This window comes from Brachycentrus maculatus, unplaced genomic scaffold (assembly GCF_059751285.1).
Source record: "Brachycentrus maculatus isolate JH-2025_06_01 unplaced genomic scaffold, ASM5975128v1 h1tg000368l, whole genome shotgun sequence".
Lineage (NCBI taxonomy): Eukaryota > Metazoa > Arthropoda > Insecta > Trichoptera > Brachycentridae > Brachycentrus > Brachycentrus maculatus.
The window spans coordinates 293,750-314,697 of NW_028281117.1; the positions used below are offsets into that span (position 1 = coordinate 293,750).

Here is a 20,948-nt window from a genome sequence, read left to right on the forward strand (position 1 = left end):
TTATTAAACTTTTTACTGTGCAACATATTATTTTAGGTAAAACCTGAAGGTTTTTTCTCCATTTGAAAAATATTTAGTTTATTTAAAAAAATAATTAAACAATACTTTTCTTCAAAATGCAAAAACAACACTTTCTGCCCTGTAGCGGGTAAATATTAAGTTAAAAATATGCTTCTTTTGCTGGGATATAGTACATTTTCTGGGCATTCCGAAAACATGCACAGCTGAAAATTGACGATTTTTGATTTATGACGTTCTTCAAAGGAGTGAGCGATATGCGTTCTCCATTGGGATCACTTCGTTTCAAAACTTCGTTCACAATTTTTATTGTTGAGGTTTTGATGATTTCTTCAGGTTCTTCTTCTTCATTTTCAATTTGTATATCTTTTTCATTCTCTTGTCGGTCCATTAGAAATTCATTAGTCAAGGGTTCAGAATGAAGTGGAATCATCTCGTTAACATCTTCACTGTTAACATCCAGGTTTACTTCATTCATTTTGTGAACTATTTAAAGTGTGATCAGAATTTATGAAATCAGCCATCGTTTGTGGACATAGTTGTTTCCATGAACCTTTCATTGTTGACTCTTTTATTTTAGCCCATTCAGCATGTACGTACCACTTTGCGTTATTTAAGAAGAAGAAAAAATGTGCGAATTAGAGAATTGTGCGAAAGATGAGGTCCGCCCGTATACACAATTATATACAACTGTGTATAGTTGTTATATTACAAATATAACAATACACACAACTGTGTCATAAGATAAATGCTATATGTAGGAGTTTCAAAATTTTTTGTCGTGTGAGACAACCACACGTCTCAATCGTGGGTAGAATGGTAAATGTTGCACGTGTGTAAGGCCATGTAAATACCCAGATTACCATATTCTTCTTCATCTACGTTGAGATGTAAAAAAAAACTAATTTTTTTTTCCCACTTTTATTTGACCAGTAACCGTATTTCGTTGTCACTGACATCATCAGACAGATGTTAGTGATCACATAACCCAGTCACTAGTTAAATAAAATAAAAATGAAATCTTGATGAAAGCAGACTGAATGCAGTCAAAATGCGATCCCTCAGACGAATGTGTGGCAAAACGATGTTTGAATGATGAAATAAGGAAAGAATGCAAGGCTGAGATAAGCATTATCAATAAAATTAAGAAAGGTGTGTTGACATGGTTTAGACATGTGGAACGTATGAGTGAAGAAAGAACGGTTAAACAAATTTATGAGGTGAATGTAGTTGGAAAAAGAATTAGAGGAAGACCGAGGAAAACTTGGCACAATCAAGTATGTCAAATACTTAGTAGCGGCCGGGTCAGGAGTCGTAATAATCGTCGGGCATGTATGAGGAGATGCATGAATGTGGAAAAGGCGAAGAATGTTTGCAAAGACAGAGTGGTCTGGCGTTCGATTCTCTCTGCCTGCCCCTGCTGCGACGTGGCGTTATGGTTAGTTAGTTAGTTAAAATGAAAAAAAATGATTGTTTTAATTTATAAAATGTAGTTCCACCACCAAATCGCTCACTCCTTTCAAGAACGTCATAAATCAAAAAACTTGATTTTTCAGGAGAACGTTTTTAAAGTTTAAATATAAAATACGATGTATTTAAAATATATATCAAGCCACTTATTGAACTTTTTACTGTGCATCAGATCTTTTTAGGTAAAACCTGAAGGTTTATTCTCCATTTGAGAAATATTTTAAATATTTTTAAAAAATAATTAAACAATACCTTTTCTTCAAAATGCAAAAACAACACTTTCTGCCCTGTAGCGGGTAAATATTGAGTTAAAAATATGCCTTTTTTGCTGGGATATAGTACATTTTCTGGGTATTCCAAAAACATGCACAATTAAAAATTGTCAATTTTTGATTTATGACGTTCTTGAAAGGAGTGAGCGAAATGTGATTACAAAATTTGGATCTGGGACAGTTTATAAGGACACTTACACAAGAAGTGGTATCGTATATGGTCAAATTACTGAATAACATTGGTGAATTAAAATCAAATCCAATGTTTGTCAGTTCAAATCCAGAATGTATATTTAAATAATATTTCGAGCATCTCCTAAAAGGTGAAAACAAATTGGAAATCAGTCTCATTCATGGTCAGAAGGCGAAAGCTATTTTCTTCAACTTCTCAGCAGATGGCAGATTCAACTGTCACATAAACCTGTTGTTGAGAAACTGTTAGAGGCCACTATCAATGTTCAATAATGGGTAGAATAGTAAATGATACACTGATCACTTAAGTCAGCCAATGCCAGACCAGATTTTCATATTCCCTTCATATAGAAAGATGCATTGTCTCCAATGAGACATCTAAAAATAAAATCACAGTGTATGTATTTTTCATTAATTGGTTCGGCAGTCACTTTGTGGTAAAATCTATCCATTTTTAATTTAAGTTTTACTATGTAAATACCACTATTTCAAAGAAAAGTGTGTATTTTAACTACTCATTTTTCGCATGTTGATTGTGTAAATGCACATAAATAAAATAAATGAATGTATTCATATGATTATAATAAAGATATATTCAATAAAACAATAATTGTTTGGAAATTTATTTAATGGTTCTTCTATCTGTATGATCATTGACTTTATATACAATGCTGTGCATTCGTAACATATGACTGTTAACGCTGGTGCTGTGAATAAACTTCACCTGGCAGACTGGACAGGTATAATTTTTCTCCCGAGTGTGCTTTCTCATGTGTGCTTTCAACGTGTACATATCGTAAGTCATATATTCACAGAGCTCACAACCGAATGTCTTTTCTCCCGTGTGTCTCTGGAGATGACCGATAAGAGTTACCTTTCGTCGCGTTTTAAAAGTGCAAAAATTACACTCAAACTTTTTAATATCCAGATGTTTTTTTCTGTGGTTTGTCAGTGATATTACACAGACGAAAGTACTCCCGCAAACTTCGCAACTGTAGTCACGGATGTTGAGGTGTCGCTTTTTATGGTTCTCGTAACTCTTTTTTGTCTTGAGTCCCTTATTACATATTTCGCAGGTGAACTTCCTGATGTCGCTGTGTACTAGGTTGTGTTTGATTAAATTGTCCTTGTGCTTGAACTGTTTTCCGCACTCGGGACATGTGAAGTACGTCTTGTCGCTGTGAACTTTTTTATGCTTATTGAAGTTGGAGACTTGGGTGAAGGACGCCTGGCAGACATCGCACACGTACGGCTTCTCTCCGGTGTGAGTGCGGGAGTGGTAGATCAAGGATTGCGAACGACGCGCCGTATAGGAACATCGAGAACAATTGAATCTCCTGTCTTTTCCGTATCCAGTAACATCACCTAATTTATTTATTTTATTTCTGTTTTCACCGTGCATCGTACGCGTATGGTTTTCTAGAGAGCTAACGCTTTTGAGAGGTTTGCCACATATTTGGCAGACAAAAGATACATTTTTAGATTTGGTGGTATAGCTTGATATAGGGTCTTGAGAAGCATTACTAGATAAAATACAAAGTGGGTTTTTGATTTTGCGTTTTTTGTGCTGTAAAATGGTTTCTGATTTTTTTGATAATTCAGTCTGTTTAACGAATGAATAATCCTCAGTGGAGAGATCACATTTTGCATCACTATCATTGTCATCTTCCTTTTCATCTTTCACCATACTCTGACTCGGTGAATCATTACAACTCCCACCAAGATTAATACTAATATTTTCTTGTTGTCGAGTAATTTTTTTTTCAGGAGTAATCACATCACTTTGAACAATATGTTTCTTAGTGATGGGTTTGACCAAAGAAGACTCTAATTGATCACCTTGTGTTTTACCAACTGCATTGTCATCCAATTCTGGTTTAACCCAATCCACACAAAACACTTCTTTCTTCACTCCCTGTGTTCCCTGTCCCTCTAGTTGCTGGATTGTCTGCTCCGCAGCGCTACAAACCTTCCGCAGCAGTGCATCGGCAAGTTCGCACCTGACCCTGAAGCTATTGGCTGCCTCCAGATCCCCTAAGCACTGAGTGCAGATGATGTCGGGCAACCCATCCTGGCAGACTATCTGCACTCGCGCACACAACATCAGCATGGAAGCGATACTACCGGATTTGTACTCTTCAAATAGACATTTAAATTGTGCTTTACTTTCCGTCAGGCAAACTCGACATTGCTGTTTTAACTTTTCAGATTGGCTAGCTAATATCTGAGTCATTGGTAATTTATTGCTCATTTTAGGGTATTCCTAATCATATAAATATTGAGTAATTTTACAATTGTTATCACGCAATATTTCACAAGCGCTTGCGAGGTGTGAAATGTTGAATAACAAGGTGAAACATAAAATGCACCATTTAGATATTAATAATTATCAAAATAACATTTATGTTTTTATAATTTTCCGTATAAGGGAAATGTCAAAACCACTTAATCTATGGTTATAAATGTCAAAATAAGAGGATGGATTTCTGCTCTAGTTAATAGTAGCCAGATAGATAAATGCTAGATATCGATGACGGGTACCTATTTCAAAATCGTGCTAATACGATCCCCGTACCCCATGCTGAAAAGAGAGTCAAAATAATAATAATAAGCATACTCGCAAACGAACGTTTGACTCTTTTGGAATTCCGAATGGTAAATCCCATATAAAAAAAAATAAAATACGGAATACTTTCCTCTCAACAAAAAAATTACCGTGTGCAAGATAGATAGTTTTTTATGCTTTTGCAGGGTGGTTAAATGGACTTGAATTTGGTTACAAATCATTTTTTAGCACCCTTCTAGATGGAACTCAATTCAATTTTGTATTTTAATAGTATTATAAACTTTGTGGTATTATAAAACGCAAAAAAATATTTTGGAGAGTAAATAAAGCGCCATTTTCCTTTAAATACAGTACAACCTCGATATAACAAACTAATTGTGGGAGAAAGAAACTTCATTAAAGCCAAAAGTCCGTTATACAAAGAAAACGTTTAAAATAAATCAAAATACTTCTATTTAAAAAAAATGTTTTATATAAATAAACAATACAAAACACAAACAAAATTATATTGTCTTCGGACACACGTCGTGGGGTGACGTTGCTGTTTGTTATCCTGCTTTAATTTTTCATTTTCCTGCTTGATTCTATTTGGAATCAAATGAAGTTTTCTGTTTATTATAATCAACTCTCTAAAATTACGAAAATGCGTATTATATAGTTGAACTTCGTTATCTGACGAATAGTCAATAAATGTTATTAGATCGTCGAGATGTGATCTTATTATTGATAACTTAATTTTTGGCAGTGTTGTTGTTGCTCCGGCTTGGTGCAATCTACGAGAAGGACGGCATTGTCTCAAATTCTAGTGGTACGTTGACGAGATTATCATGGTCACTAAAAATTGTTTACATGCGGCGAAATTTAAATTTAAGCAAGTATAATATTAGCAGGACCTTTTGCATTTTTTTTTTACATTTGATTGTTTTTTTTTTAGCCATATTTAAAGTGGCAGGCCTGCACTGGAAAAGAGTCGCGTCCAATAGAGAACTGTGAAAGTCCAAAAGGGAGGCCTTTGTTCAAAACTGGACACAAGAAGAAGCTTGAAGTAAGTAGTAGTAAGTATATTTGAAGTTCGTAAAATAGAGGTCCGTTATATCGAGGTTTTACCATACAAATTAAACTATGAAAAACCATATTAATTTTCATTTTTCTTATTTATTTTTATAATCTATATTTTGCCAGGTCCTCAGTTCCGTAAACCTGAGGATGGCGATGCATCACAAAAAATAGAGAGGATAGAGGATCACAAAATATTATATACAAGTGATTTATCAAATTGTTTTCATTGAAAATGTTTGGTGATAAATAAATGGACACTACTTCATTCAAAATTCTTAACTTTTCATAAACATAGATAGCTACATGTCTATTAGGCTTACCACAATTCCCTGACTGTAATCTGGGTCACTTATCAAAGAGGAGAAGTAGAGACAATGTTAAAAATTGTTCCCCCATATTTCATTCGACTATAGCAGGAATAAACATTACTTGTTTATGTGTATGTGTGAGAATGAGAGAACAGAACAAGGTAGGCCAAAGAAGACTTGGCACAACCAGATCAATCTACAGATAGAACCTAAAGCTTGGTTGTGTCAAAAACATATGTAACCAGAGGGCATGTATGACTCTATGTATGGATGGATGTGAAGGAACCTAGTATTTTATGTCAGGACAGACGAGTGTGGCGTTCAATTCTCTCTGCCTACTTTGCAGTGAATTAGCGTGATGGTAGAAGTAGTAATTTAAATAAACAATTAAATCTCCAAAGTAAAATTTCCAAAGTATTCATTTATCCTCCATTTCAATGTATGAACACATCATTGCATGGGTCGAATCAAGTGATCGGTCCTGAGTGTGAGTTCAGGGTGGCATTAAATATATATTGAACTGAAAAAATGCACTACTACGAAAGCAGCCACAATTAAATCAGTAGTGTAGATAACCTTTTTCATTTTCATCTTTTTGATATTTTGTTTTCTGTTAAAATCAAATATTTGTAGTTTATGTTGCCATTTTAATCTATTTATATTTCTGATATCTATTGTATTATTTCCAGTGCCCTTTATTATAACCTAAAATAAAATGTTCACCCACACACAAGCCATGCCTTTGTGGGGTCTTTTTTGTATAAATATAATATATTTTTGTACTTGTAATTATTATATATTGTGAATTGCAAAAAATAAAATAAAAATAATAAAAACTGGGGAGGTGTCAACAATATCCCCGTGTAACCCCGTGTAAAGTTATCTGCAATAAAACAACAGGTGTTGAAAGAGATTTTATTTAACCGTTCTCCTATCTGTATAATCACTGACTTTGTAGACAATTTTGTGTGCTCGCATGACATGCTTGTTAACACCGCCGCTGTGAGTAAACTTCTTAGGACAAACTGGACAGTTATAATTTCTCTCCTGCGTATGCTTCTTCATATGTGATCTCAATGCAAATTTATTATAAGCCATATATTCGCAGAGCTCACATTTGAAAGTTTTTTCTCCCGTATGTCTCTGAAGGTGACCGACGAGAGCTCTCTTCGTTCGTGTTTTAAACGCACAAATATGACACTCGAATTTTTTAATATCCGAATGTATCGTTCTGTGATTTAACAAGTCTTCTAAAGACACAAAATCGCGGCCGCACTGTTCACAACTATAGTCGCGGATGTTCAAGTGTCGCTTCTTGTGGATCTCGTAGCTCTGCTTTGTTTTAAGTCCCTTCTGGCAGATTTCGCAAGTGAAGTTCCTGACGTCACTATGGACGAGTTTGTGGAGCCTCAAATTGTCCTTGTACTTGAACTGCTTCCCGCATTCTGGACACGTGAAGTACGTCTTATCGCTGTGAAGCTTTTTGTGGCCGGCCAAGGTACCGGGCTGGGCGAAGGAAGCTCGGCATACATCACACACGTAAGGCTTCTCTCCGGTGTGAGTTCGAGAGTGGTAGATTAAAGCTTGCGACCGGGGTGTAGAGTAGGAACATTCCGTACAGTTGAATCTCCTATCTTTTCCATAACCAGTAACAGTACCTAATTTTATTTTTACATTTCTGTTCTCATTGTGCAATTTGTTCATATGAGTTTCCAGTGCGGCACTGCTTTTTAGAGGTCTACCACATATTTTGCAAACAAAAGATTGAATTTTATGTTTTGTCTCTTGAGTTACAGTGGTCTTGCCATCAACTGGGTCTTGAGATTCTGTACTAGACTCAATGTTCAGCAGGTTGACCATTTTAAATTTATTGTGTTCTTGTTTAGTGCCTCCCCCTGTTTTCTTTAATAATTTATTTTTAATACGTTTTTTTAGTATAACTTTGGATGAAAAATGTTCAGTCAACGGATCACATTGGGTATCACTGTCAAAACTATCAGCTTCCATCTCTGGTTTAATCCCCTCCACACAGAACACCTCTTCCTTCACGCGGTTCTGTACGAGTGGTCTCTGTCCTCCTGGTATCTGAATAGTCCGGTCCGTCTGGCTGGACCCAGTGCAAGACTTCCTGAGAAGTGCATCAGCAAGTTCACACTTGACCCTGAAGCTGTTAGCGGCCTCCAGGTCGCCTAAACACTGAGCGCAAATGATATCGGGGAAGCCATCCTGGCAGACTATTTGCACTCGCGCGCACAACATCAACATGGACGCGATACTGCTGGATTCGTACTCTTCAAACAGGGATTTTGATTGTTCTGTATTTTCAGTCAGACAGACTCTACAGAGCTGTTCTAACTTTTCAGATTTATTGACCCAAAACTCTGCTATCGGTAATTCGTTGCTCATTTTTATGTATTCCTTGTAAAATTTAAATCGCAAATAAAAGGGAACAAAAATACCTCCGAAAACTAGAAAACCGCTCCGAGATAAACGTCAAACTGCAAGTGTCAAACGTCAAATAAAATAAACAGACTTGCGCCGATGGGTAAGTACTCACAGTTTTAGGGATTTATAACATGTTTTCTTGTTTACGTTTATGTACACGATAATCGATTTAAATACCTGCTACAGGGTAAATATATAATCAGTGAGTTGTTGCGATATGTTCGTGAAATTCGACTGTTAATAAAGTTTCGAACAATTTGTAGTTTCTGACATGTTCTGGTTTATCTTACGACAGTTCTATAACATTGAATGGTCGACAGTGTAATGTCGTTCGAATTAATGAAATATTTGTTGATTTATTTATAATTCCAAGAAACTGACTGACTAATTCATACTAACATTTTACTAATACATAAAAATGAATTACAAATTCCCGACAACAGAGTTTTTGATAGATAAATCTGAAAAAGTAGAACGAGTGTGTCGAGTTTGTCTGACAGAAAATGCTGCAGAATCTAAATCTTTGTTCGAAAATTACGAATCCGGTAGTATTGCTTCCGTGGTGATGTTGTGCGCGCGAGTGCAGATAGTCTGCCAGGATGGCTTCCCCGACATCATCTGCGCTCAGTGTTTAGGGCACCTGGAGGCTGCTAACAGCTTCAGGGTCAAATGTGAACTTGCCGATGCACTTCTGAGGAAGTCTTGCAGCGGCACTGGACAGACAAACCAGACCATCCAACAATCAGCGGGCCAGGGAACACACACACAGAGCGGAGCGATGGAAGAGGTGCCTTGTCTGGAGCGGGCTACTAAGTTTTATGATAATACTGATAGCGACATGCAAAACGATTCAATCCCGCAACAAAGTCTCCGTGCAATCCACAACATGTCGCCAAGTAGTAGTAACACACAAAGTGGAGTGAAGGAAGAGATGGCCCGTTTGGAGAGGACTACTAAGTTCATATATGATAATACTGATAGTGACATGCAAAACGATTCAATCCAGCAGCAAAATCTTGGTGGAATCCGCAATATGCCACCAAGTAATATTAACATGATACACGGAGAGAAAAACAACATTCAATCTAAAAACACTCCTTCATTTAAACATGAGAGATTAACCTGTACCAAGTGTTCCTACTCGTGCAATCATCTCTCTCAACTTTCTAAACATTTAAAAATTCACAACAAGCAGAAAACTTTTACTTGCTATTTCTGCCACGCTTACTTTCCCAGCATACAATACTTGAAACAGCACAATGCGTTGCGATGTTCGAAAATAGAAAAGAAGAATCGTTTAAAGTGTGACGGTTGTTCAGATAGCTTTTCCAACTCCTGCTTGTTAATTTCCCACAAAGCTTCTTGTACGGGAGAAAAGAGTTACAGATGTGATATCTGTCTTTCTAGCTTCCCAAACTCCAAATACTGGAAATCCCACATGGCATTGTGCACTGAAAATAGTTTGAAATGTGATATTTGCCAATCTTATTTCCTTACCGCTGATGCTTTGAAATCCCACAAGGCGTTCTGTGAAGCGGGAGAGGAATGCGATAGTTGCCAAACCGTCTTTACCAAAACTAATTTCACGGTCCATAAGTTTTTTTGCACAAGAGCAAAACATCACACGTGTAATATCTGCCAAGATGTTTTTATTGATCCTGACTCCTTCAAAATACACCAAATAATTTGCACAAAAGATAAGCCATTTCAGTGTGATTTTTGTCCAGCTAACTTCATAGAGAAATTTAAATTAGTAGTTCACATGGAGCGACACACTGTCGGGAAGTCTCACAAATGTGACATTTGTCACGCTGGCTTTAATAGCTTTACCACTCTATGTAATCACATGAGGCTTCACAGTGACTCCTTCACCTAGTGCCCGCATTGTGTCAAATAATTTAAGTACATATTAATATATTGATAATAAGACTAGGGGAAGGAAGGTGAATAAAAAGAGGATAGAGACAATGGAATATGGCTCTATCGGAGGATGTATTAGATATTTCAGCAGATATTAATATCTTTTTATTGTATATTCAAAGAATACGAAAGCACGGGGATTCTTCAGATCTAGAAGCAGTAAACAGCTCAAAGGTCAGGTGTCAACTTGCTGATACACTTCTTAGGAAGTCGTACAGTGGCACTGGCCAGACTGATATCCAGAATATCCAGAAACTGAAGGATGTTATTTCTAATGAGGAGCGGATCAAGCCCGAGTTGGAAGATGAAATGTCCACAGCGACGTGTAACATCATTCATTAGCAGAGACTCTGGCATTTGAAATTACTGGAGAAATTAAGTGCTAGACAAATCCAACTCAAAATGAATTTGATATTTCCCCAAACAATTCAACCTAATTTCAAAATATTGTTACGATTTTTAATACAACACCAATAAGTCATACGTGAAGAAAAAAAAGAGAAGACCGAGGCACATTACAAGAATACTTGAAAGTTAAAGAGTTTTTTAATGAAACTGAAAATTAAAATTTTAATGCCAATAATTATCAAGAAATAAAATCTAAAATTCAGTGCTTTAATTGTAAGAGTTTTAAAAAGCTTAAGTTCATTAGAAAACCACATGCTTTACATACACAGCAAATAAATAACCAAAACTACTAAATATAGTAGCATTACCGGCTATGACAAAAGATATAATTGTTCAGAATGTTTTTTTCCCACAAGCCCTGAATTCCCAATCCTGAACTCACACTGAAGAGGAGTCTTTTGTAACTTCAATAAACTAACCTTCACACCACGTCTTCTAACCACCATCTTCACCGAATGATACATAGAGAACATGTCGACACAGTATTATCATGATCGGTAATTGGTGATCAGTCTTAAGCTTCAGATATAAAGTTCCTGATTGACCCACATTAGATTATACGCCTGTTCCCAAAATATAATACATTCAAAAGTTTTTTTCAGCTAGAAGTAACCAAAATCCACTAATTGATCTATGAACCTTGTGCATAATAAGCAAGGTAAATAATAAATGTGACTCCTATCCTAATAAAAGCTTTAGGTACAAGTCCTGAGTGGTATTAAATAAATATTAGAGTGGAAACTAACTTTCTTTTATTTTATCCCCCTCCCCCCCTGGGAATCAGAATTCTCCAGGACGGTAGCTAACCATCCTTACCACTATACTACGGAGCCTTACCTTACCACTATAGCTAACCATCCTTATACTATGGAGGCAGACAAACTCTGAATAGATGACATATAATTAATTCTTATTAAAGTTCTAGTGAGGAAGTATACTGAGGAGAGAAATTACCCCCTTAGTTAGTCTTAATCAGATGAAGTTTATGTACAGTATCAGTAACAGGCATATATGTTCATGTGTAATGAAATACAAATTCAGTGATCATAAAAAATATCAAATAAAACTTTCAACATATATGTAACAGCCGTCGCTGTTTGTTAGTAAAAATACTTAAAGTTTGTATCACAAGGTTTATTTTACAACACCAGCGCAATACGATTTTATGTATGATCTACATTGGTCTCGATCCAGGGAAGAAGTGCGGGTTGCCAACGGTTGTTTTCTAGTACACGTGCTCCAGGCAACCTGGCGGGCATCCATTGGCTGACATCATTCCCCACTCCTTGAAATCAATATTGCCATGTTACATATATATTTAAATAGTTTTTGTTTTTAAATTTATTTATTATCAACCGAAGGGATTCCCACACATTTGTAGTATGGTATTTATTTATAATCCATATCCGTTCTCTAAATATCCGTTCTGCCGGCTGCCAGGTCCTGCGTCCTTCTAAGTCAGGTCAGCATCCAGAAACATCAGTTGATAATTGCTGACGAATTGTTGTCAGTGAACGTCCTGGGCAGCGGGAGCCTGAAGTCTTGTAAAAGAAGCACGGTTGAAGGCTCTCGTAAGGCATGCAAAGATCATATCTTATCCAATCAAATTGCTTTTTCTTGTGACGGTGGGTTGCTGCGTCCTATATCTTATTTTTTTGTTCCTTGCGAAGTCAAACCACAGCATGCCTAAAATTCTTTACAGATATCTATTCTCAAGGCTGAGTATATGGTTGCTCTGGTCCCTTGTAAGGTGCCATGTCTTACAGCTGTATAGAATAATAAGAGCAATGCAGGCATTGTAAAGGCGGCATTTAATATTCATAGAGTAAAAATCTGATCTCCAAACAACAGCCTTTATAACTAAATTGTAAATGAAAACATTTTTTTTTACAACTTGAGTATTATATTTATTTTTAACAACTAGTTACAGATGCTCTCATCTATGGGTTTGTATATAAACATTTTAATGAAAGCATCTGAAACTAGTCGTTAAAACCTTATGTTTTTTTATATTTACTCATTTTTTTTTTTTTAAATATACTTCTTACTCATGTTTTTCTCATTTGCTTCTTTTAAACATGCTTCTTGCCTTTTTTTTTCTAATTTTTATTCTGTTATATTTTCTCATTTGTTTCTTTTCAATATGCTTACCTTATATTTTTCTCGTTTGTTTTTTAAAATATGCTTCTCACCTTATGTTTTTTTTGTAAAAATATTTTTTCGTTTTTTTTATATTTTTCTCATATGTTTCTTTGAAACTTGCTTCTTACCTTGTGTTTTTCTCATTTGTTTCTTTTAAACATGTTTCTTGCCTTATGTTTTTATTTTTTTATTTTCTTATTTGTATTTCATTTGTATTCTCAGATATATTTTTTCATTTGTTTCTTTTGAAAACGCTTCCCACCTTATGTTTTTTTATATGCCTATTTATTAAATCGTTTTATATTTGGCCATGTATTAGTTTTGTTTAATTTTTTTAAACTTTTTTTGTAACTTTTTTATTTGCGTTTCAGTCTTGTTTACCTTATTCCATGTCCCAAAATGAGAAATAGAAATAACTCATCGGGAGTATTATATATATGACTTATGTATGTAATATATTTTTTTTATTAAAAAAAAATAGATGGAGTACTCAAGTGGTAAAAAAAGTGTTTTCATTTACAATTTGTTTATGTTTGCATATAAACATCTAGATGGAAGCATCTGCAGCTTCCAAAACTAATTGTTAAAAATAAATATAATACTCAAGTGGTAAAAAATAAGTGTTTTTTTAATTTAATCATGTTTTACCACAAAATGAATGGGGAAACAATAAATAAAATATCTTTCACACTGCTCAATGCAGTATCTGCAAGTCCTAAGGCACTCCCAGTTCTTTTTGAAGGCTGCCATTTTCTTTTATGCACTCTTCTGCATAATTGAAACTCTCGACCCTCTCGATGATCTGGTTACTAAACTTCAAGGGCTGCTGGGCATCTAGGCACGAGCTGTTGCACAACGCATGAGTTTTTTAAACATTTATTTTATGTTCCATTTGTGAGGAATACCTATTAAACCTATTGACGATTAATTGGTGATCCTTGATGGAATCATTGATCATAACCGTATCATCTGCTTACTTTAGATCGCAGAGTTTCCGGGAGAAGGAGATGGTTATTCTTCGGTATTCTGCAGTAAGGTAAGTGTTATAGAAAAACTAACCATCACGCCGCTTTCCTCTGCTTCTATTACTATCTACAAGTAAGTGTTATAGAGGGTTGCTCGCGGTATGGCAGATTGACACAAAATGACAATTTTTTTCCTGATTTATTTTTCTTTTCTGTCTTATTCCTCATTACTGAGGGTTGTGACCCTTGTGGAAGCAATGACTCTTCTCCAGTTATTCCTTGACTGCTCTGCACGTAGCACTCCAACCACCAAGGTGTCTGCTGCTGCCTTAACTTGATTTGTCCATCGTGTGGGCATCTTCCTCTCGCTCTTTTCTCCTCCAGGCTACCGATCACAACCAGTCGTTCCGGGCTATCCTCGTTGCCACGTGAAACGTGTCCAAAGAATAGAATTGATTTATTACCATTGGAAATTTAATTCTGGTGAAGTGTGAAAAGCCATAAAATAAGAAGAATAAATAATATTATTGTATTTACCAGGTAAGTAAAAATAAGGTAGGTACCTAGATTATTATTATGCTTATAATCTAGTATATAATTTTTGCACTTAGTCTTTATAATCTTTGGTCTTTATCTTTGCTATGCTTTGACGTTTTTGCCTCCTGTCATTTCCGTGCGTTTGACATTTGACATAAACTTACTTATGGTTTTTATGAATGATAACATTAATTGTTATAAAATTCCTAGTTCCCATTGATCAAGATATCAGGCGATACATATAAAAATGACTGACAAATTGCTGTCAGCCGAGTTTATGATAAATAAATCCGAAAATGTAGAACGGCTATGTCGAGTCTGTTTGACTGAAAATACGGAACAAACTAAATCCCTGTTCGAAGAGTACGAATCCGGTAGTATCGCTTCCATGCTGATGTTGTGCGCGCGAGTGCAGATAGTCTGCCAGGATGGCTTGCCCGATATTATCTGCGCTCACTGTTTAGGCGACCTGGAGGCCGCAAACAGTTTCAGGGTCAGGTGTGAACTTGCCGATGCGCTGCTGAGGAAGTCTTGCAGTGGCACTTGCCAGACTGACCAGATTATCTGCCAAAAAACACATATACACAGCGGAGTGAAGAAAGAGGTGCCTTGTGAGAAATGGATTAAACCGGAGTTGGGAGAAGAAAATCTCGGTAGTGATGCGCAATGCGATCCGTTGATTGAGAATCCTTTATTTAAAGTTACTGAAGTCAAAGTCACAAGACAATTATCAGATACGAAAGTAATTTCACAAAAACATAAGAATGAAAATATTCTCAGTATCGAATTTACAACTAAATCCCGAAGTCCAGATTGTAGTGACACCAAATCCAACAAAAGAAAACCTAAAATCACTTTCTTCATTTGCAAAGTATGTGGCCGACCTCTCAAAAGCAGTAAATCACTGGAAAACCATATGCACAAAATGCACAACGAAAACAGAAACAATGAACTAAATAAGTATGGTACTGTCACTGGATACGGAAAAGACAGGAGATTTAATTGTTCCCAGTGTTCCTTCTCTGCACCTAAGGTGCGAGCTTTGATCTTCCATTCCCGAACTCACACCGGAGAGAAGCCTTATGTGTGCGATATCTGCAACGTCGGTTTTGCCCAACCCGGCACCCTCGCCGGACACGTGAAACTTCACAGCGATCAGATGTACTTCACGTGTCCCCAATGCGGGAAACAGTTTAAGCACAAGAACAATTTGGAGCGTCACAAACTAGTCCACAGTGACATAAAAAAATATGCCTGCGAACTCTGCGAGGCGGGATTCAAAACTAAACAGAGCTACGTCACCCACAAGAAGCGACACTTGAACATCCGAGATTACAGCTGCGATCATTGCGGCCGTACTTTTGTGTGCTTGGTGGACCTGATAAATCATAGGAAGACGCACACCGATGTATTAAAAAAGTTTGAGTGCCATATTTGCGCATTCAAAACTAATAGAAAGCCCGCTCTGGTCAATCATATGCGGAGACACACGGGGAAGAAGAAGTTCCAGTGTGAGCTCTGTGAATACATGGCGTATGATATGGTCAGGTTGAGAGTACATATGAGAAAACACACCAAGGAAAAGAAATACGCTTGTCCAGTCTGTCAGATTAGGTTTATTTACAGTCCAAGTGTTAACAGGCATATGTTACAAACTCACAATATTGTATATAAATTCAACGATCACACAGATAAAAGAACCGTTAAATAAAGTACCTCTCGGCACTGCTTGTATACTTATTTTTACTACGACTACTACCACATCATACAGTTCTTCAGGTGTAGGCAGATAGGATGAAACTCTACACTTGTCTGCCCATACATACACTCCTAGCTTCCTCTTCATCCATACATCTAGTTATACATGTTCAGTTATGTAGACTTTTGACACAACTAGTTTTTAGGTTTTGTCTCATTTGGTCACACCAAATCTTTCATGGGCATCCTCATTATGTTGTTCTATTTGCATTTGCAAATACGCATACACTCTCTTAGTCATTTTCTCATCATCCGTTCCCTCCACATTTTCAAGCCACTTAAAAGAACCTTTCTTGATATTTTCAAGTATCACTAACTCCTTTGATTCCAAGGATTCCTTTTTAATATTGTCATCCTGCTAATGTAGCCTGTGTTTAAAAATCTTTATTCCGCTGACCTCTATTTCCACATAAATAGTGGAAAAGCACCCTGTCCATCAGATATACGAACTCGAGCAATGGAGGCAACATTATTAGTTTTCTGCTCCTGACACTTAGATATATCCAACTTCTATAGAAGTTGGAATATATTTGATTTGAAGTTACAGACTGATCAAGAAACTCAAGGCAAAGGATATTACAGCTATATAAAAAAGAAAATGGAGTAGAATTAGTACATGAAAAAGGAGAATAGAAGCTCAATATTAGGTTCTGGTTAAAGGTCTCATGGTCATATTTTTCACATATAATTAATGGTCAATTTAAGTTTATCGCTCCAATCTGAAGCAGCCCCTTTGCACCATTATTTAGAAGAAAAATAAAATTAGTTTATTTTGAAAAAATAAAAACCAACATCAACATTTGGTATATTAAAATAAACAAAATGACTAACACAATATTGTTAGTCCACTTCCCATTGGATGGTTCATTTGGCTTCAATACTGATCCCAGATTCGATCCCCCAGCAATCGACAATAATATCAGTGATTTCTCACTCCAATATTTATTTAATTTTACCCTGAAGCGCAAGACTGGTCATCTTGTCATGTTTTTGATACATTGCGTCAACCTGATGCAGTGCCCTTTGCAACTGGTGGAAATAAGGGTCGGAAGAAAAACTATTTTCCTACAAAACCAAACTGAAACTCGATATAAATAGGTACCTATTTACGCCTGTCTAATATTGTTTATGGAGTTTGTTTCATTTGATATCCATGCTTTTACTTTGACATTTCTGTGTGTATTGTGGTACGCAGTGGTACGTATATAAAATAGTTAGTCTGTGGTGGTACGCGTGCTCTGTATGTCATGTCTACATATTCTTCTTATAACCTCATAATTATTTTAGATTAGTAAATATTTGATGATACTATTTATATAATGACACAACCTGTATGTAATATAATTAAAATTCCTTATTGAATAAATAAAAACATGAATGAGAACTTCCAAATAAACAGCACAAACTATTTGGTTAATAAACCTAGAAAGTTATGTCGAGTTTGTTTAACTGAGAACTTAGAAGGTTCTAAATGCCTTTTCGAGGAGTGTGAATCCAGCAGTATCGCCTCCATGCTAATGTTGTGCGCGCGAGTCCAGATAGTCAGCCAAGATGACTTGCCCGATGTTATCTGCGTTCAGTGTTTAGTGGACTTGGTGGCCGCTAATAGCTTCAGGGTCCAGTGCGAACTTGCCGACGCTCTTCTGAGAAGGTCTCTGACAGGTCAAACTGACCAGGCTATCCACCAACCAGCGCGAGAGGAGATGCAGAGACAGGGCAGTGCGACCGGGGGGACGTTTGCCGAAGAGTGCCTCAAATCCGAGCTAGAAGATTGTGTTGAGAGTGATACGCCAAACTATCCGTTGGTTGATACTCGGGAATATCAATTTACCAGGGAAATGAGACTCAAGGAATCTCCCGCTCACAATGAATCCAACGTTCTTTCCATTGTTTCGACCCAACGAAAAGAAGGCGGTGTGAATACAAGCAGAATTTGTGATATTCCACCAACTAGTAGTAAATTGAACAACAAAGAGGAAGATGACTATGCTGACAGTGATATGTACGGCGCAGTATACGAAGAAGTAGATAAAATTCAATCTGAAACTGATGTTCCGATTGAATGTAACAGACAATTGACTGTACATCAAAAAGTTAACTCCGCTAGAATTTGTAATACACTTCCAAATAATATTAAGTCAACAGACAGAGAGGAAGATGACTATGTTGACAGTGATACGTGTGAGGTGGTATATGAGGAAGCGGATGAAGCTCACTCCGAAACTGTTGTTCCGTTCAAACGTAAAAGACTCACATGCGCCAAGTGCACTTTCTCATGTGATCACCCGTCCCTGCTCCATTCGCATGACAGATGGCACGCCAGATTGAAATATAAATGCGAAAAATGTAAAGCCACCTTTTCCAACTTGAACCTTTTGAAAGTCCACAATATTTTGTGCACAAGAGAAAAACGCTTCAAATGCGATTATTGTAAAGATAGTTTTACTAGTACTGACTTTTCAGTCCACAAGTTTTTTTGCAATGGGAAGAAACACTATAGATGTGATCTTTGCCAAGAAGGTTTCCATAACTTTGGGTACTTCACATCCCACTTAGCACTCTGCGCAGGAGACAAACCATACAACTGCCTCAGTTGCCAAGACAGCTTCAATCATCCTGACGACCTTAAATGCCACAAGAAAATTTGCAAAGAGAAACACAAGTGCTTGGAATGCCAACGTAGTTTTACTAATTCTAATGACTTGATAACTCATAGGGTAGTGTGCAAAGGAGAGGCAAAATTCAAATGTGGTCATTGCGACGATAGTTTTACCCAAACTGACCTAACAGTCCATATTTTTTTTTGCGGAAAACGAGAAACTTTCATGTTAGATACGGACCAAGACGACGTTACAATTGACGAGTCTCACAAATGCGACGTTTGTAACGCTAGCTTTAGTAGCTCCGATATTTTAAATGACCATAGAAGGGTTCACAGTGATCGACGTAGTTTAAAATTGGATGGTAAAAAATTTAAAAATCCTCCTCCTCTGAATGGGCAACGCTTCAGTTGCGATATCTGCCAAGATAGCTTCTTTAGTTCCAGTTCCCTGGAATCCCACAAAACTTCATGTAGGAGAGAGATGCACTGCGAATGCAATAGTTGCCGATATAACGTCCCTAATCCCGACCACTTGAAAACACTCAAGTGCAGTCTCTGCCAAGAGAATTTTACCAAAAGCGACTTCGTAGTGCATGAGTATTTTTGCACTCGGGAAAAACTCTTAACATGCGCTAAATGTCAAGATATCTTTACAGAAGCCAGCTTTAAAGCTCACAGTGATATCTGCCGCAGTGTCGAGGAACCGTACACATGTGATAAATGTCAGGGCAGCTTTATTGACTTTATGAGATTCAAAATTCACAAGATGTTTTGTAAAAAAGACATACCGGCAGATGATGAATGTTCGACCGACAAGCCTTTGTGTCCGGGAGAGAAAACTTACAAATGTGATAATTGTCTATCGATCTTCCCCGACTCTGATCACTTTGAATCCCATAGGGCATTATGCACAGTGAAAACAAGTTTGAATTGTGATATTTGCCAAGCTAGCCTCCTCATTTCTGATGCCTCGAAATCCCACAAGGTCATGTGCGAAGCGCACGCTGAGTGGTCAACATGCTGTAATTGCCTAAATCAGTTTTCTAAAGCTGATTTCACAGCCCACAAGTTGATTTGCAAAAGAAAGAAATATAAATGCAGTATTTGCCAAGACGTTTTTAAAAACTTTGACTACTTCAAAGTGCACAGCATAATTTGCACAAACGACAGACCGTTTCAGTGTGATTTCTGCGAGGCTAACTTCTCCGAGAAATGCAAGTTAGTAATCCATATGGAACGGCACATCGGCGAGAAGTTTTACAGGTGTGATGTTTGTCACGCTGGGTTTATAAATATATCCATCTTGAATAATCACAAAAGGCTTCACAGCGAATCCAGTGATAGACCTTCTCTACATAGTAGTGGTCACGCAAGTGGTAATAAGTCTCATACGTGTGAAACCTGCCGAGAGGGATTCTCATCTAGGGAAAGTCTCAAAGTTCACATTGATAGCCACAAGTGCTGATATCCTAGTAGTTTTATTATAACCGTCGATAGATCGACTCTTATTAATGCGTATAAAGTGCGGAGCGTCAGAATACCGACTATTGCGCAATTTGATTTAGGTAACGGCCTGTACGGACGTGTCTTAGCGCGCGCATGTATAACGTTTTTAATAAGTTAATAACATTTATAAATAATCATTTAAAATTATTTATTATAAAATTATTTTGCTGTGAATTTAACATTGATTTTTGTATTTTTTTTAGTAAAAGTTTTTTATTTCTACCTACAAAATGTCAAATTTGTCAAGTAGTGATGATGAAAAGCAATAAGCAATTTATGCAAAATATATGAAAATAAGCTCAGCACTATAAGGGCTAAGGGCTTGTCTGAAGATAGGATTGTAAGGAAAGGGAAGGTAAATGTGAAAAATAATTCACAAACACCCAAATCGATTGAAAATAAATCATTTTTGAATTTATTTTGCAATGCCAGTTTCAAAATTGAGCGTCCAACCAATTACGCCACGGCGCTGTCCGTTCAATTGTGACGAATCCAAGAAGTGCTAATAATACAAAACATAACATATATGTATGCATTTATGAATATGCCCGTTAATGGGTGATGTACTGTTTGGTTAAATAAACCAGTAGAATTATATTTAGTGTTTTAAGTTTGATTTGTTCAACAGTACAAATCAATATCATTACTACAGAATTCTCACACCACTAGAAAAATATTGATTTGATAAAAAAATTCATTCGCATTTCTTGTCACCTGCTGAATCTCATAAAATGGACTCAACCATATTTTTCCTCACCCTTATGGAATAATGGGATGGAT

General features: G+C 36.6%; 5 protein-coding genes across 5 annotated transcripts; 3 read left to right on the top strand and 2 right to left on the bottom strand.

Moving 5' to 3' along the window:
* Positions 1-1,969: 1,969 nt before the first annotated feature.
* Positions 1,970-4,352, bottom strand: LOC148303450 (uncharacterized). Its single transcript, XM_088269929.1, has one exon. The coding sequence runs from the start codon at positions 4,201-4,203 to the stop codon at positions 2,575-2,577; it is 1,629 nt and encodes a 542-aa protein (XP_088126055.1). The 5' UTR covers positions 4,204-4,352; the 3' UTR covers positions 1,970-2,574.
* A 2,448-nt stretch (positions 4,353-6,800) lies between these two features.
* Positions 6,801-8,291, bottom strand: LOC148303451 (uncharacterized). The gene has a single exon (XM_088269930.1). It carries the CDS (start codon positions 8,289-8,291, stop codon positions 6,801-6,803), a length of 1,491 nt encoding a protein of 496 aa, XP_088126056.1.
* A 457-nt stretch (positions 8,292-8,748) lies between these two features.
* LOC148303452 (uncharacterized) lies at positions 8,749-10,340 on the top strand. The gene has a single exon (XM_088269933.1). The coding sequence runs from the start codon at positions 8,749-8,751 to the stop codon at positions 10,204-10,206; it is 1,458 nt and encodes a 485-aa protein (XP_088126059.1). The 3' UTR covers positions 10,207-10,340.
* Positions 10,341-14,387: 4,047 nt separating this feature from the next.
* Positions 14,388-16,036, top strand: LOC148303453 (uncharacterized). The gene has a single exon (XM_088269932.1). The coding sequence runs from the start codon at positions 14,550-14,552 to the stop codon at positions 16,011-16,013; it is 1,464 nt and encodes a 487-aa protein (XP_088126058.1). The 5' UTR covers positions 14,388-14,549; the 3' UTR covers positions 16,014-16,036.
* A 1,205-nt stretch (positions 16,037-17,241) lies between these two features.
* LOC148303454 (uncharacterized) lies at positions 17,242-20,253 on the top strand. Its single transcript, XM_088269927.1, has one exon. It carries the CDS (start codon positions 17,434-17,436, stop codon positions 20,125-20,127), a length of 2,694 nt encoding a protein of 897 aa, XP_088126053.1. The 5' UTR covers positions 17,242-17,433; the 3' UTR covers positions 20,128-20,253.
* The last annotated feature ends 695 nt before the right edge of the window (positions 20,254-20,948 follow it).

What these genes read in the sequence shown, in the direction of transcription:
- LOC148303452 (XM_088269933.1), top strand. Translation starts at nt 8,749, where the DNA reads ATGAATTACAAATTCCCGACAACAGAGTTTTTGATAGATAAATCTGAA.
- LOC148303453 (XM_088269932.1), top strand. Translation starts at nt 14,550, where the DNA reads ATGACTGACAAATTGCTGTCAGCCGAGTTTATGATAAATAAATCCGAA.
- LOC148303451 (XM_088269930.1), bottom strand. Translation starts at nt 8,291, where the DNA reads ATGAGCAACGAATTACCGATAGCAGAGTTTTGGGTCAATAAATCTGAA.
- LOC148303450 (XM_088269929.1), bottom strand. Translation starts at nt 4,203, where the DNA reads ATGAGCAATAAATTACCAATGACTCAGATATTAGCTAGCCAATCTGAA.
- LOC148303454 (XM_088269927.1), top strand. Translation starts at nt 17,434, where the DNA reads ATGAATGAGAACTTCCAAATAAACAGCACAAACTATTTGGTTAATAAA.